At 53.8% G+C, this 15,026-nt stretch overlaps 1 protein-coding gene across 1 annotated transcript; it reads left to right on the top strand.

Annotated features, from left to right (window-relative positions):
• Window positions 1-880: 880 nt before the first annotated feature.
• On the top strand, window positions 881-10,681 carry KRT82 (keratin 82). Its single transcript, XM_044228922.1, has 8 exons — window positions 881-1,285; window positions 2,677-2,885; window positions 5,273-5,333; window positions 6,027-6,122; window positions 6,475-6,639; window positions 8,544-8,669; window positions 10,156-10,376; window positions 10,642-10,681. Exons 1-8 carry the CDS (start codon window positions 881-883, stop codon window positions 10,679-10,681), a joined length of 1,323 nt encoding a protein of 440 aa, XP_044084857.1.
• Window positions 10,682-15,026: the final 4,345 nt, after the last annotated feature.

Below are 15,026 nucleotides of genomic sequence, written 5' to 3'. Positions count from 1 at the left end.
CACCCATCTGAGCAATTCCTGAGGGCAACAACGGTCCCTGGAAATGTCCTCAGGTTAGAGAAGGCTCTGTCTACCTCAGGGAGGCTAGGGATTGGGTGGGGACAAAAGGCAAAAGGCTAGTGACACAATAATGTCAACCCAATGGCTGACATCAGGGCATCTTTGGGGGGCCAAGGGGTCCTGGGGAGAGCATTTCTTCCTCCCCCTCCTCTTGAGTCCTCTGCAGGCATTTTTGGGCTAAACGGGCCCCAGAGACAAGAGTCCGTTCAGGAGCCCCAGAGGTACTGAGCCAGAGCCAGCTCCCACCTGGCCTGAAGAGGGGCAGGTCCCAACCTGCTTGTGGGGGCCTCTCCCTCCTCAAAACCCTCCCTCCCAGGGAGCTTCTAGAAACACCTAGGATCCTACAGAGGTCCCTTGGATCTGGCACATCTGCAGAAAAGCAGCTTTGGGGGAAAAGAGCATCCCCAAGCATAATTAATTTGGCCTCTAATCTTGGGCAACCAGGGTGTGTGATTCATGCCTCTCTCCCCACCGCAAAATGGCATAAAGTCCTAAATCTCCCTTTCCTTGAGGCTGAGCCACCCAATATGCCAAACGTCTGTCTGGCTGGCCGCTTTCATTGCCCCCATAAACGAGGAAAGAGGACAGCAGCACTGCCCATTGGCTCCCACCCTTTGCTCTTTGCTACCCTAATTATCCACCTTGGTACTTAGCAGCTGCCAATAGCCCAAGCTTATAAACCTGTATATAATGGTGATTTGGGGTTTGACTCTGCCTGGCCCTCCATCCCCAACGAGATAAAAGGTGGAGAAGCTGTGCTGGCTTGATAACTCGGTCCTCCCGCTGTCCCCGTCAGCCGCCTCTCTGCGTCTCTCCCACCATGTCGTGTCGCTCCTTCCAGCTGGGCTCCCGATGCGGTGGCCGGAGCTTCAGCTCCTGCTCAGCTGTCCTCCCCCGGATGGTCACCCACTATGCCGTGAGCAAGGGGCCGTGCCAGTCCGGGGGTGGGAGCGCCCTCCGCGCCCTGGGCTGCCTGGGCTCCCGGAGCCTGTGCAACGTGGGCTTCGGGAGGCCCCGTGTGGCCTCCAGGTGTGGCCTGCCCGGCTTTGGGTACCGAGTGGGGGCCCCCTGTGGGTCCTCACCCTGCATCGCTCCCGTCACCATCAATGAGAGCCTGCTGGTCCCGCTCGAGCTGGAGATCGACCCGGCTGTGCAAAAGGTGAAGAGGGACGAGAAGGAGCAAATTAAGTGCCTGAACAACCGCTTTGCATCCTTCATCAACAAGGTAACAAGGAGGAGCCATGCTCGGGGCTGGGGAACACAGAGAGCACTTTGCATCGGGGCCAAGGAGAGGCCGGCAGCTGAGAGGGCGCGGTGGATGATGCCCCCAACTCGTAGAAAGTTGCTTAGATCCAGCTCAGTGCTAGACATTTCTTCCTGCTCATTCTTTTTTCACTCTCTTGTCATCTCCCTTTGAGTATTAGCTGAGAAAATCACCAGGGCTGTGTGAGGTCAGACTATAACAGGAACTTCCAAAGCAATGATAGATACTGAAAAGAAAAACCAATGAGGCAGAGGAGGCTTTGACAACAGAGTCGCCTTCTGAGGGTCTGAGCTGGGGTGAGAGCCTTGGGCCTGGAGGCAGGGATGAGCACTGCAGCCCCAGATTTGCCCCCCGAGGAGGCCTGGTGTAAGGAGAAGGTAGAGCAGTCAGCACAGTCACTGTCACCAAAACCACAGCTCCGAAAGGCTACAGGGAAGGGTGGTGTGCAGCCTTTGAAAGGCCAGATGTGAACCCAAGCAGCTGCCTTTGCATCTGTTTCCACACCCCAGGGAGGCTCTTGGGATCAGGGCCTGAGCCAGTGTTTTTGCTGACCCCTGGCTATAGGGCAAAGAATCCTGAGTCAGAAGTCAGGAGGCCTGGGCCCTGGTATTGGCTCCAGTCCTGACTGCTCCCCTGAGGTCCTGTGCAAACATCTCACTTCTCAGCCTTGGGGCTCTTGCTACCTGGTGGGAAAGGGGTCCTTGGTGGTGGGGAGTCAAAAGAGGTAAGATACGTAAAAGGGCTCCAAAAAGGAACTCATTTCAGTAAATGGGAACTGTTCCACTTACAGTTTTATTTTTAAAGCTCGTTAAGTTCTGGGCTCTGACTTTCCGCAACATCACACCACCTTCGTGAGGCTGGGAGCCTCTTGGTGATGCGGCCGTTGACCGGAAATAGGGCAACATTTCTCCCTCTGCAGATTTCTTTCAAGGATGGGACGCTGGTTCCCTCTGCCGATGGCCAAGAGGGGTGGCCGTGATCGCTCACTGAGCTTCTCTTCTCGGTTCCTAAGTCACCAAAATGGAAAAGCCAGCCGGGAGCTCTCCATGTTCCCAGGATGGGGATGTTTTTTGGACACAGCCTCGCAGGGTGCATCAGAGTCAGGCGAGAGAGCTTAGAGTCTCATGACCATGCTTTTGATCTGACCTCCCCTGAATGCCCCTGGGCTGTGACCAGAGAAAGCCTGAACTCCCAGGCATCATGTCACCCGCTTGCATTAATATGAAGAATCCTGAAGAGCTTCCCATGCACAATACCTAACCTTAGGAAGCCGAGTGAGGCTTGAAGGGACAGGATGTATTGGCCGGTCCCTGGGCTCCCTGCTCTCGGTGACTCCCTGATCTGGATGGCAGGTGCGGTTCCTGGAGCAGAAGAACAAGCTGCTGGAGACCAAGTGGAACTTCATGCAGCAGCAAAGGTGCTGTCAGAGCAACATCGAGCCCATCTTCCAGGCCTACATCTCTGCCCTTCGGCGGCAGCTGGACTGCGTGGCAGGGGACCGGGCCAGGCTGGAATCCGAGCTCTGCAGCCTCCAGGACGTGCTGGAAAGCTACAAGAAAAAGTGAGTGTGGCCTACTTTCAGCCCACCAGGGAGCCTGGAGCAAGTTCCATCAACAACCTGGGCCTCAGTTTCCCTATTTCTACAGTGGGAGGCCTCCAGCTTCATTGATCATGTAGCAGCAACAGTGTGGTGGGGTAACACAAGAGAGCAGCTAGGACACTGCCCATTGGGCACACGGCAGAAGCTCTGAAATCGTGTATTGGTCTTCACCTCCCTTCCTGCCGCCCTCCCTCAATAAGGCCCTGTCCATGTCCCTACAATAGTAGCTCTTTCTTCTGCCATTCCCCTCCCTCCAGGGCTCTGCTTGGCCACCTGGTCTGCCGTAGCTTCTAGCAATCCCCGTTCAGATCCAGAACCATATCTTATTCCCCAAACAGGCGTCCAAACCTTCTCTCCATGCTTTTCCTCCCACTGTCCCTTCCTCCTGATACGTCCCTCTCGGTACCTCCTGGGACTACATCCAAGATAACCTGGCCCATATTTTTCTCTCACTCCCCGATGCTCAGCTCCCGGACCTCAACCTCAGAGTCCACAGCGGGAAGCCATCCCCCTCCCCACGAGCAGGGCTCTACGTCCCCAGTGCTTGTGGCTAAGGTCAGGTAGCCTGCTAGACTTGCCCTCTCCAAGGGAAGCTCCCAGCCTGCCTCCCAGGAGAAGGGAGCTAAAACAGATGTTAACTAGGAGCTTGCTGGCTACTAGGTCTAGCGCCTATAAGAGGCTTGAGGCCAGGACACATTGCCTCACAGGTCCTAGGTGGGTGTCTCTGGTCCAGGGCCCCATGGGAGCACATGTTGGTGAGTGAGGGTTGAGAGAGATACATTTCCACTGACAATCAGCAGTACAAGTAGGCTCAGAGCCATGGTCCGTAAGGGATGTGCCTCAGTGGAATAGAGCCACATGGTGGTCACTCACGCTGCAGGGGTCAGTCCTATGCCTTTCTGATACCAGTCACTGTGCCGAGCTGGCTCCCACCCTCCAAATGCCCCGGTCCTGCACAGACCTCCATGCACACCAGCCAACAGCTACAATGGGGTACGGGGCAGAAGCAGAAAGGAATGCCAGGACAATGAGGGCACAGACAGGGCCCAGGAAAGCTTCCTGGAGGAGGTGCCATTTGCTCAGGGCCATGATGAAGTTTCATTCTAGTTGGGCCTTACAAAAGGGGAGTCTAGAGTAGATTCCAGGAAAAGGGAAGGGATGGAAGCAGGGGACAGGAAGGGCCAGAGTATGCCAAGAGAGAGAGGACCACTGCAGCAGACCACAACAGGTGAGATGTGGTGAGGCCAGCCCTCTCGACCAGAGCAATGCCTTTCTTGGCGGGTAACATACAAGGTGGGCAGGACACATGGTTTGCAGCTCATGATGAGGACTTTGGATTGGGCAAGTAGGGGTAGAAGGATGAGACTAAATGCTGTTTTGATAGTAGCAGCCGATACTTATGAAGCCTGTGCCCCATGCCAGGGGCCCAGTGCTTGGCAGACGCTACCTGTGGCACATGTTAGCTCACTGCCGCTACATGAGGCTGGATTGGTGTCATTCTCATTCTGTACACAATGAAGCGGAGACACAGAAAAGTCCCCCACCCCGGACCCTTCCCCAAAGTCACAAGACTAGCACCTGCCCGAGCTGGGATTCCCGCCCAAGCAGAAGTCTCCAGCTCCCAGGGCCCATGCTGAGGCCGAGGTCTGCTGGAATAAGGAAGGATGGGCGTCAGGAAGCGCAGCAAAGCTATTAATGGATCAATAGCACTCATCAGACTGAGTCATCCCCGTCAGACTGAACCCCCTGGCCCTGATTCCATCGCCCAGAGGGACAGGGAGTGGGCGGGGAGTTCCCTCGAAGCCTGGAGGTGGCCAGGCTGTCTCTACAGCTCTGGTGAAGTTGGTAATTGCTACCTCGACAAATAGAGGCCAGGCTCGGACCTCTCCTGGCGGGGAGGGCAAGGGGCAGGCTGAGGTTCCAGTGTCTGCAGCCAAAACTGAGAACAACTCAGTGAAAGCAGCCAACTCTTTACCACCTTCCCAGAGGAAACAGCTGCATGTGAGGCTAATGGTGCAGTGGGCATGACGTGGGCTTCCTTAGCAGCAACAAGGAAAGGAGGTGGCCTGGAGAAGGACTTCCCAGAAGATGATAATCACAGGAATGGGCTACACGGGGTGGGGAGGGAGGTCAACACGTACAGTGGCTAAATGAGAGGCTAGGATGACAATCGTCTGTCCTGAGTGGTCAGAGGAGCTACAGGTGTCCGATGATGAGGAGGAGTGGGCCTGGCAACTCCTTAGGGCATTAAGTCACTGAGAGGCAGGTTTGCTCCCCAAGCTCCTTCCCTTGGGACACTTCTGAACCCCTAGGCCAGACTAAAATATTTCTTCCTGCCCATCTACTAGGTATGAAGAGGAGCTCTCCCTGCGGCCCTGTGCTGAGAATGAGTTTGTTGCCTTGAAGAAGGTGAGGGAGGGTGGCACAGGGAGAGAGACGGCCCCCCGAGTTGGCCCAGGTGACCTCACCACACTCAGCCACTGGCCGGGTCCCAAAGCGTCTGCAGCCCACCCACCCCCGACAGGGCCTCTCCCCCGTCGGATCCCAGGGCCAACCTCACCGACCCTGGGAAAGAGGAAAGCCAGCCTTCCCCCACTTCTTGCAGAAGGGCAGTGATTGACCTGGCCTCCGCCTCCCAACGCATGGGGGCCTGACCCGGTTAGGGTTGTGTCTACACCTGCCCGAGAAGTTGGAGGTAGAGCTAATGCCAAACTGAAAACCAAACAAAAACTCTGACTCTGATACAAAAGAGGAAAACAATAGCGATGGTTTCTCAAATAAACACCAAGGTAATCTATGGCCCGTGCACAACACAGCAGGCTCTGAGAACCTACACTCAAGGATCCTTCAAAACCCACTCCAACAGATCCTTCCCCATCAGGGTGCCAGGCCCAGGCATGCGGTCCTGGGGTTGGGGCCCCTCCCCGGGTTGGGGCCCCTCCCCCCCATCCTTGGCTTTGTCACCTTTTCCCTTCCATGTGCGCCTACACCTGGGTCCCTCAGCTGCCACCAGCTTGCCTGGGAGGTGACCCAATGGGAGGAGAGGGTGGCCTCACCTGTTCCCTGGGCCCCAGATTATGGTTGTCCCTGCTCTGGCCGCAGGATGTGGACACAGCCTTCCTGATGAAGGCTGACCTGGAGACCAACGCGGAGGCTCTGGTCCAGGAGATTGACTTCCTGAAAGGCCTGTATGAGGAGGTACCTACAGCCCCACTGCCCACAGGTGCTCGGTCAGGGGCCAGTTCCGTGGGCACGATGGAGTGGGAAGGCTTCCACTAGCGGGTATGGTCCAGGGCAAGCTGACTCAAAAGTGAGCATGGGAAGAAATTCTCAGGCAGTGAGACTCCCAGAAGTCAGAGGGCCCAGACCTTGGCTCTTGAGTCTATGTAACTAGTGGGGGGATGAAGAACAGGTTGGTGATGGAAGACTCAGGACAGCTATGCAAATTCCTGTGCAAATCTGCTATGGTAAAGTCAGAGCTGTTTCCGTCCTCCGCTCCTCCACTTTTGTCCTCAAAATGCTCACGCATTCCCACGTGCCCCTCACCCAGGAGATCTGCCTGCTCCAGTCTCAGATCTCTGAGACCTCGGTCATTGTGAAGATGGACAACAGCCGGGAGCTGGATGTGGATGGCATCATTGCTGAGATCAAGGCCCAGTATGACGACATTGCCAGCCGCAGCAAAGCTGAAGCCGAGGCCTGGTACCAGAGCCGGGTGAGGACGTGGGCAGGGCCCGGCTGGGACCCCAGACCTGCCCCCCCAGGGACTAAGTGAGATGATAACGAGGGCTGTGTCACACCACAATCACAGGGAACCTCATAAACCCCGGGGTCCTGTTGTTTCTGCCAGGTCCCTGCAGAGCATGTGGGAGGGGACCCCACGGACAGCCCAAGCCTGTCATCAGGGTGCTGGGGCTTCCCACCTTTACCCACGCATAGACACTGGAAGCATTCCTTTAGGCTGCACTCGAGAAGCACTAATTGCCAATGACTGCAAAGAGGGCCCTGGGCTTCAAGGCGTGAGGGAGGCTAATGGTGCAGTGGGCACTAATGGCAGGGCAGGAGCAGTCATTAAGGCAGCCCCAGACTTAGGCAATTAGGGGCTTGCTGGGACAGAGATGGATACCCTCAAGGGCAATTTGATTTTGCAAATATTATCATCTCTGTCTCACCGGTCCTGTCTGCGAAAGGCACCATGCATTCATTCGCTCAGTCATTTATTCATCCAACAACTGTTTATTGAGCATCCATCACACTCCAAACATTGTTCTAATTGCTGGATTCCAGCAGGAGACAGAATAGACAGCAAACCCCGCCTTCCAGTCACTTTCATTCTAGAGGCAGGGTGGGGGAGGGGCGGACTATACCCAAGGTATTGAATCAGTAAGCTTGGAGTACGCTAGATGGTGATGTGTGCTTTGAAGAAAATCAATCAGCATGAAGTGCAGGGAGTGTTGTGGGAATGAGGTTTTGGATAGGGTGGCCAGGGAAGGACGGTCTTATTGAAATGTGTGGCACTGTGAGGGTACTAAGAGTCACACCATCCCTGTCCTCAAAGAGGTTACAGAAACAGACTGCCCACAGATGACACGGGTGTTCTATGTTCCCATCAGGGACACAGTCTTCTTCTCGCTTTCTGTTCTGCTATCCTTAAAATTGCAGTAATCTTCACGGTTGCCTCATGTCCCAAGAAGGCTGCCTTATCACTGATCTCACATGTTCTTCCAGGCAGGAAGAACACCAGGCAAAAGAAACATGCCAACTGGGTCATCCCCCACTTTAAACAGCTTTCCTGGAAGTGTTACCCATAGATCTCATTAATGAAAAGGCCAATAAATATTCTCTTATCTGGGCTCACTGCCACCTCAAATAAAAGCAGAGTTCTGTTGGAAGACAGAGAGTGCGTATTGCTAAGGCAACTGCAGGCTTTGTCACAACAGCCTAACAACAAAAGAGCCAAAGAGAGTGACTTTCTTATTACTTGTTTCGCCTTCTCTATGTGGAAAATCTAAAGTTGGCTACTTGTTTTAATCTATAGATGTAAATTGATAAAACATTATTCAGAAATTGAATTTGGAGCTGCCAAGGTAGCAAAGGTTTTTTAAAAATGTTAAGTCAAAGTAGGAAGCAGCATTGCATTTTGTTTTTTATTGTTTTGAAGGAGAATGTACGAAGGTACTCACCCTAGTGAGGTAGACATGGTCTGTCCTCACTCCCAGATCTGTCCGGCATCCCAGACTGAGCACAGAAACCCCTTCTAAGATCTGGAGGGAACTCTAAAGGGGAAGGAGCCCTCCAGAGACCTTGGGACTCTGGGCTTGGGAGAAAAAGATGAGCCACAGGACAGCTACACAGAGAAAAGGAGAGCTTAGAGGAGCATTTAATAAGCCTGAAGTTTCAGGGTTGGGGAAGGAAATAAGAAGCAGCCCAGAAAAAAACCCCAAAATTGACAGGAAATGGAGAGGGGATGGAGAGCAGAACAAGCATGAGAACCTAGAGAGCCCTGCGCTAGGAAACCACTGGAGGAGAGACTCTGGATGGTGAGAACAGGGGCAGTGAGGTGCCGTGGTGCAGATGCCTGCACCCAGGGCTCTGACCTGCCTGTCCCGGTCCTGGCAGTATGAGGAGCTGCGACTGACAGCTGGGAACCACTGTGACAATCTCCGCAACCGCAAGAATGAGATCCTAGAAATGAACAAGCTGATCCAGCGGCTTCAGCAAGAAATTGAGAATGTGAAAGCCCAGGTGAGGCCAGAAAGCCATGGTCCTGGGGCCCCATCACAGGCTCCCCCACCGGTGGTCCTGGGCGGGTGGCTCCATTCTCCCTGGGAGCACTTGGAAGTGGGAATGAACTCGTGCCCCTTGCACAAACCCTTTATAAAAAAAAAAAAAAAAGCTGACCAATAGCGGGAGCAGCCTAAGGAAAGAGCGAGGTCCCGACAGACACTAGGTCACCTTTGGTCACAGATGAAATAGCAAGGGCACCCCCCCTCAATGGGGGCACAGAAACGATGGTTGACATGGTTGACATGGTTCCTTTGGACCCAAAGTCTCCAGTCCTGTAATCCTCAAATTCCAGACAACTCCCAGGAGTCCATAAATGCAGACCCATTCTGTTCTCCCAGGCTGATGAAGGCCAGTCAGACGCTTCCAATCTATTAGCCCCAAAGAAATCACTCAGCTGTTATAGACAGAAGTTGGTCCAACATCTCTGGAAGAACCAGATGTCATAACCCTAAGCTGAAAGGTTCAGCAGGTTTGAATCTGGCATGGCCCCATGACTGTGAAGGAAATCTCCCTCCTCCTATGTGTTCCCATGAGTGTCACCTTCCTCCCACACTCACAAAGTTGCCCACCCAAGCAATTTTACCACCCCAGCTGGTGTCCTACAGTTCAGCTCAACTCAGACACTATCTACCTGGAGAGAGAGTCAGATCACACAGAGTAAGGGTCCCACCTCACTGCCCCTACTTCACATGCTGACCGCAAGTCCAGGTTGTGACCCCTCAGCTGTACATCGGAGGTTCCCATGATCCCCTCTTCAGGTTCGATTAATTCACTAGAATGGCTCATGGAACTCAGGAAACAGCTTACTTACTGTTCAGCAGTTTGTTATAAAAGGCAATGATAAAGAACACAGATGAACACCCTGTTGTAAGAGATGCACAGGGCAGGGTAGGCGGGAAGGAGATGGAGCTTCTATGCCACGCTCTGGGCATGTGAGTGTCCCACCACCTCTGGGTGCTCACCAACCTGAAAGCCATGCAAACCCCAGACTTTGGGATTTTACAGAGACCTCCTCTCCTGGGCATGATCAATGATTAAGTCCATTTCCAGCCCCTCCCCTCTCTCCGGGAATAGGGGGTGGGGCTGAAAACCCCAAGCTTCTAGTCATGACTTGGTCCTTCTAGATGAAGCCATTGGAGACTCAGCCAGAGTCACCTCATTAGAACAAAAGACACGGCTACCATCCAGGAGTCCCAAGGGATCGGAGAACTCTGTGTCAGAACCCAGGGTCAAAGACCAAATATGAAACCAAAGGATGCTCCTAATGCTCTTTATCACTTGTGAAATTACAAGGATTTGGGAGTTCTGTGCCAGGAACTGGGGGCAGAGATCCATATATGTATTTTTTATCATCTCACAATGACCATGTTCTCCCTTCTCTTCTGAGAGTCAGCCTGGGGCTCCTGGGGACTCCAGTAACTCCTTGCTGTGCCCTCTCCCCCAGCGCTGCAAGCTGGAGGCTGCAGTGACCCAGGCGGAGCAGCAGGGTGAGGCAGCCCTCAGTGACGCCAAGTGCAAACTAGTAGGGCTGGAGGAGGCCCTGCAGAAGGCCAAGCAGGACATGGCCTGCCTGCTCAAGGAGTACCAGGAGGTGATGAACTCCAAGCTGGGCCTGGACATCGAGATCGCCACCTACAGGCGGCTGCTGGAGGGCGAGGAGCACAGGTGGGTCAGGGCCATCCGTACTCCAAGGGTAAGTTCACCTGCCTCTGGTCGCCTCTGGTCGCCTCTGGCCACTGCTGAGGCTGCGCTGCGACGGCCCATCCCACAGTCAAGGAAAGTCCCAAACAACCCAGAATCCTCAGGCCCTCCTCCTGAACACAACGGTGGGGGTGAGGGGGTGGCCTAGGCAGGAGGAGGGGTGCCCCGCGTTTATCGGGCTTGTTCTCTCTGATGCAGTTACCCTGTGTCTTCTTTCCTCTTCCTCCAGGTTGTGTGAAGGCATCGGACCCGTGAATATCTGTGAGTAGTTGTGTACTCCCCTGGGGCTCTGGGGTCGTGGGGGCTGATCCACCCGACAAGGACAAGACCACAGCACCCTGGCCCAGACTTCGGCATGTTTTCCCCACCCCAAGGAGGACCTTTGTCTGCCAGGAGCTCCCGGTCAGATGGAGGGGAACTCAGAATTATGTGAGGAGCAGAGAAGCAACAGGGCCTCAGGGCTGTGGGGCCCCAGAAGCTGCGGGGAACCCTCATGACAAGAGGCTGCCTTTCTGGAGAAAGCAGTTTCAAAGCAGGTTCAGACAAGTAGAAACTGAGGGCATGAAGCAGAAACCAAGGCTGTGGGGAAAAAGGAGAGCTTCTAAGCACTTTTTGTGGCTAGTGTGGGAAGCAGGTGGCTGGAATGGGGGTGTGCTCGTCAGTGAGCGGCAGCAGGTGGGGACACGGTCTGGCTGAGAGGTTTGAGGGCCATGCCCTTCTAGCCACACAGTAAGGGACTCTGAGCCTCACTCCCTGTTCCCACAGCCGTGAGCAGCTCCAAAGGCGCAGTCCTCTACGAGCCCTGTGTGGTCAGCACCCCCGTGCTGAGGACTGAGTACTGCCCGGGGGGTACCAGTGTCCTCAAGACCAGCGGGGCCTGCAGCGTCGTGGGCACTGGTGAGGTCTACGTCCCCTGCGAGCCCCAGGGGCTGCTGAGCTGTGTGAGCACGCGGAGTTCCTGCATGAAGCTAGGGGCCGGGAGCAGCTCCTCCCACAAGTGTTAGCACGGTCCTGTCCCCGAGGCGGGAAGCCCAGGGACAGGGTGCCAGCACCCCTCCCCCACCAGCCTAGATGTTGTCCCCCAACCAGGGCTGAAGACAAGGATATTCCCAAACCCCACTTTCCTGTATTGACTAAAGCTTTCCCTCGGGTTTTTCGCTAAGAGGCGCCCTTCAGGCCTCTCCAAGGGTCACCTTTCCACACCTTAGCCGTGTGTGGACCCCAAGCTAGGCCCTCGGTGGGGAACACATCAAAGTTCTGCTCTGTCGATTATCCCCTGAAAGTTTTCCCACAAAGCCAGGATCCCACTCCCAACCCCTGAAGTTCCCCACCTCCCTTACATCTGGCTCTCAAAGCACCTAAGAAAAAGGAACTTCCTTTAACATCCGGCTAACACATGCACTATTGCAATGATCAAAAAGAGGTACCTCAAAATACTATTCTGATTTCCAAAGCCAAGGGCCAGCATTTCAGAATCACTCGAGATCTGTTAAAGGTCCTCTTGATTGGCACGCAGAATCAAGAGGTGGTCTTTGGGAAGTAATTCACCAGCTCGAGTGCTGAGCTCACACTATGAAAATACATCTTTTTTCCTGAGCCCCGTTGATGGGGAAACACCGAAACAAAGGCAAAGGGACTTGGAATACTTCCTGGATGGAGAGACAGTCACAAGCTGACATCACCTGCTCAATGGAACCAAGCTCCTCCCCCACCCTCTGTACATAGCCCTCCCCACCCCCTCCTCGCTCTGGTCCTGCTCCCCCTCCTTTTAGGTCCTCTTGCTTTGGATCTGATGTGAACATGTTTTCCCAGCTACAGTGATGTGGGGCTGCCCCCAAACTGGGAGGCTTTGGCTCAGGGATTGCAGGGAAGGATGTGTGTGGCTGACCCAATCTCCCCAGAGGTCCCTCATGCAACCTCCTGCAGAAACCCCACCCCCCACCCCACCCAGGGAACCACCATCTCTGCCATAAGCCTCTAGTCTTGCCTGTTCCCAATAAACTGACCGTACACACGCTGCAGGAGTCAAGATTATTCACTCAGCTCTGTAGGGTACAAGAAGGCTGGAGGGGAAAAAGTGAGCAGCCTTTGGGAGCTGGGAGCTGGGTGGGCTGGGGAGTGGAAATGAAGGTTATGATCCACATGGAAAAGCTACATATGAATGATTTGCAAACAGCCTGCGGAATAAATGTGGATCCATACAAGTTGCATTTAAAACCTGCATACCACACCCCGATAGACGGCAAGTCACTCGCCATGTTAAAGACCATGGCCTTATACACATGGGTCTCCTCACCACATGGTCCCTTGCACGTGTCCCAGAGAAACCCCGTGGGGCCCCGATCATGTCAGTACTTAGCAGCCTCCAAGCCCCATGTTCTGCCTCCCCATCCTGGACCAGTCTCGAGACAGGTCAGTTGCAGAGGAAAGCTGTGCAAACAGGGAGGAGAACTTTCTAGTCCCCTGTCCCTCTTAGGGAGCCCCGAGGCCAGGAGATGAGCCTTGGTAGTAGCAGCTCTGCCCCAAACCCTTCCTGTTGCCTCACTGATCCCCTAGAACACTTCCCCCATGACAACCCTTCCCTTGTGGCTCCTGTGTGTTGGGGTACAACTTCCCTCTCCCCACAGTCCCATGCAGAGCATTTATTCTATGCCAACCCCTGCATTAGAACCTGGTGATACAGAGGTGACTAATACCCTCTTTTAACCCCAGAGGGACTTTTGGCCTCCCAGAGGAGTCATAGATAATGAGAGGCAGAGAATATGGGAGCAACCAGAAAAGGCAACTAATGATTATGCCCAGAAAGGGGGTCAGAGCGAGGTTCACTGAGAAGGTTGTAAGGATAGCATCTGGGCGGAAGTCGAGGGCAGTATAAACTGAAAGGGAGCCATTCATTCACTCACTATGTATTTATCAAGCACCTGGCATGGGTCCAGCCACCCAGAGGCGAGGGACAGTGACGAACAAGACAGCTCCAGTCAAGGCAGAGTTACTCAGTCACAGGACCTAGAGCCCACGGTAAGGAGTGTGAAGCGTTGCAGCCACTTTGAAAAACATTCTGACAGTTCCTCAAAACGTTAAACAGAGAGCTGCCATAGGACCCAGACGTTCCACTGCTAGGTATACAGCCAGGAGAAACGAAAACATGCGTCCACAAAAAACCTGTATGTGAATGCTCAAAGCAGCGTCATACACAAAAGCCAGAAGGTGGAAACCACCCCAATGCCCCTCAATGGATGAGTGGATAATCAAGATGTCACAGAGCCCCAAGATCGACTACTACTCCGCCATGAAAAGGAATGAAGGACTCACACATGGTATCACATGGGTGATCCTTCAGAACACTGTGCTAAGTAAGAGAAGCCAGACACAAAGGTCACATATTCTATGATTCCATTCCTATGAAATTCCAGAATAGGGAAACCCCTAAAGGCAGAAAGCAAATTAGTGGTTACTTAGTGCTGGAAGGAGATGACGGAATGAGTGGGGGGCGGTGGCAGTAAAAGTTTCCATTTGAAGTGGTAAAAATATTCTAAACTTGACAATGGTGATGGTTGCCTATGTCCAAGCATATACAAGAACCACCGAACTGTACATTTTATTTTACTTTTTTAAAAAGATTTTATTTATTTGAGAGAGAATGGAGGAGAGAGAGAGGGCATGGAGGGGGGTCAGAGGAAGAAGCAGACTCCCTGCTGAGCAGGAAACCTGATGTGGGACTCGATCCTGGAACTACAGGATCATGACCTGAGCTAAAGGCAGTTGGTTAACCAACTGAGCCACCCAGGAGCCCCCGAACTGTGCATTTTAAATGAGCAAATTATATGGGTGCCTGAGTGGCTCAGTTGGTTAAGCATCTGACTCTTGGTTGCAGCTCGGGCCATGATCTCAGGGTCATGGGTGGAGCCCAGAGCTGGTTCTGTCCTCAGCAGGGAATCTGCTTGAGATTCTTTCCCCTTCTGTTTCTCCCCCTCCCCACCCCACGCTGGCACGCTTGCTCTCTTTCTAAAATAAAGAAGTAAAACTTTTTCAGAATAAAAATAAAAAGTAATGACCTAATTACATAGCATGTAAATTCTATCTCAACCAAACTGTTTGCTTGTTTGTTAATGGGGGCCCTGGCCCCAATCCATACCTCGCAAGGCTTACAGACCTACAACGGGGAATGACTGACGGGAGGATTGCTGTGAATCCAATGTAACTGAGGGTCCCACCTAGTCCCAGGCTTCGGGAAGGTCCCCAGGAGGAGAGGCAGGCCTACTGGACGGCGAAGGGCAGCAGGACTCAGGGGAACAAAGCCTGCTGGGGGTTCTAGGCTGAGGAATCAGCTACTGTGAGCAAGACTGCAGTGTGGCCCCGCCCGTGAGAGTCTGGAGTCCAGGCCTGCACAACCACACAGAGGGAAGGAGGGGACAGGAGAGCAGGGCCCCCCTGCCTCAGTTCCCATCCCCCGCAGCCCTGTCACTCTGGACCTGGTCCTAGACCCCGCTAAGCTCCTTGCTGATGAATATGCAAAGCTCTGAAACTGACAAGAATGTTCTGGCCTGGAGTCCGCAGAAACAGAGATTCTAAGAGACCGCCCACCTCTAGCCCACAGAGGGCTACCTGAGGCCC

The sequence above is a fragment of the Neovison vison genome, chromosome 12 (assembly GCF_020171115.1).
Source record: "Neovison vison isolate M4711 chromosome 12, ASM_NN_V1, whole genome shotgun sequence".
NCBI classification, from domain to species: domain Eukaryota; kingdom Metazoa; phylum Chordata; class Mammalia; order Carnivora; family Mustelidae; genus Neogale; species Neogale vison.
Note: the sequence above shows the minus strand (reverse complement) of the source record. Positions and strands in the feature narration are given on the sequence as shown.

What these genes read in the sequence shown, in the direction of transcription:
- KRT82 (XM_044228922.1), top strand. Translation starts at nt 881, where the DNA reads ATGTCGTGTCGCTCCTTCCAGCTGGGCTCCCGATGCGGTGGCCGGAGC. An exon ending in AGTTTGTTGCCTTGAAGAAG is followed by an intron (nt 5,334 to 6,026) that starts GTGAGGGAGGGT and finishes CTCTGGCCGCAG; the next exon opens with GATGTGGACACAGCCTTCCT. An exon ending in TTGAGAATGTGAAAGCCCAG is followed by an intron (nt 8,670 to 10,155) that starts GTGAGGCCAGAA and finishes CCTCTCCCCCAG; the next exon opens with CGCTGCAAGCTGGAGGCTGC.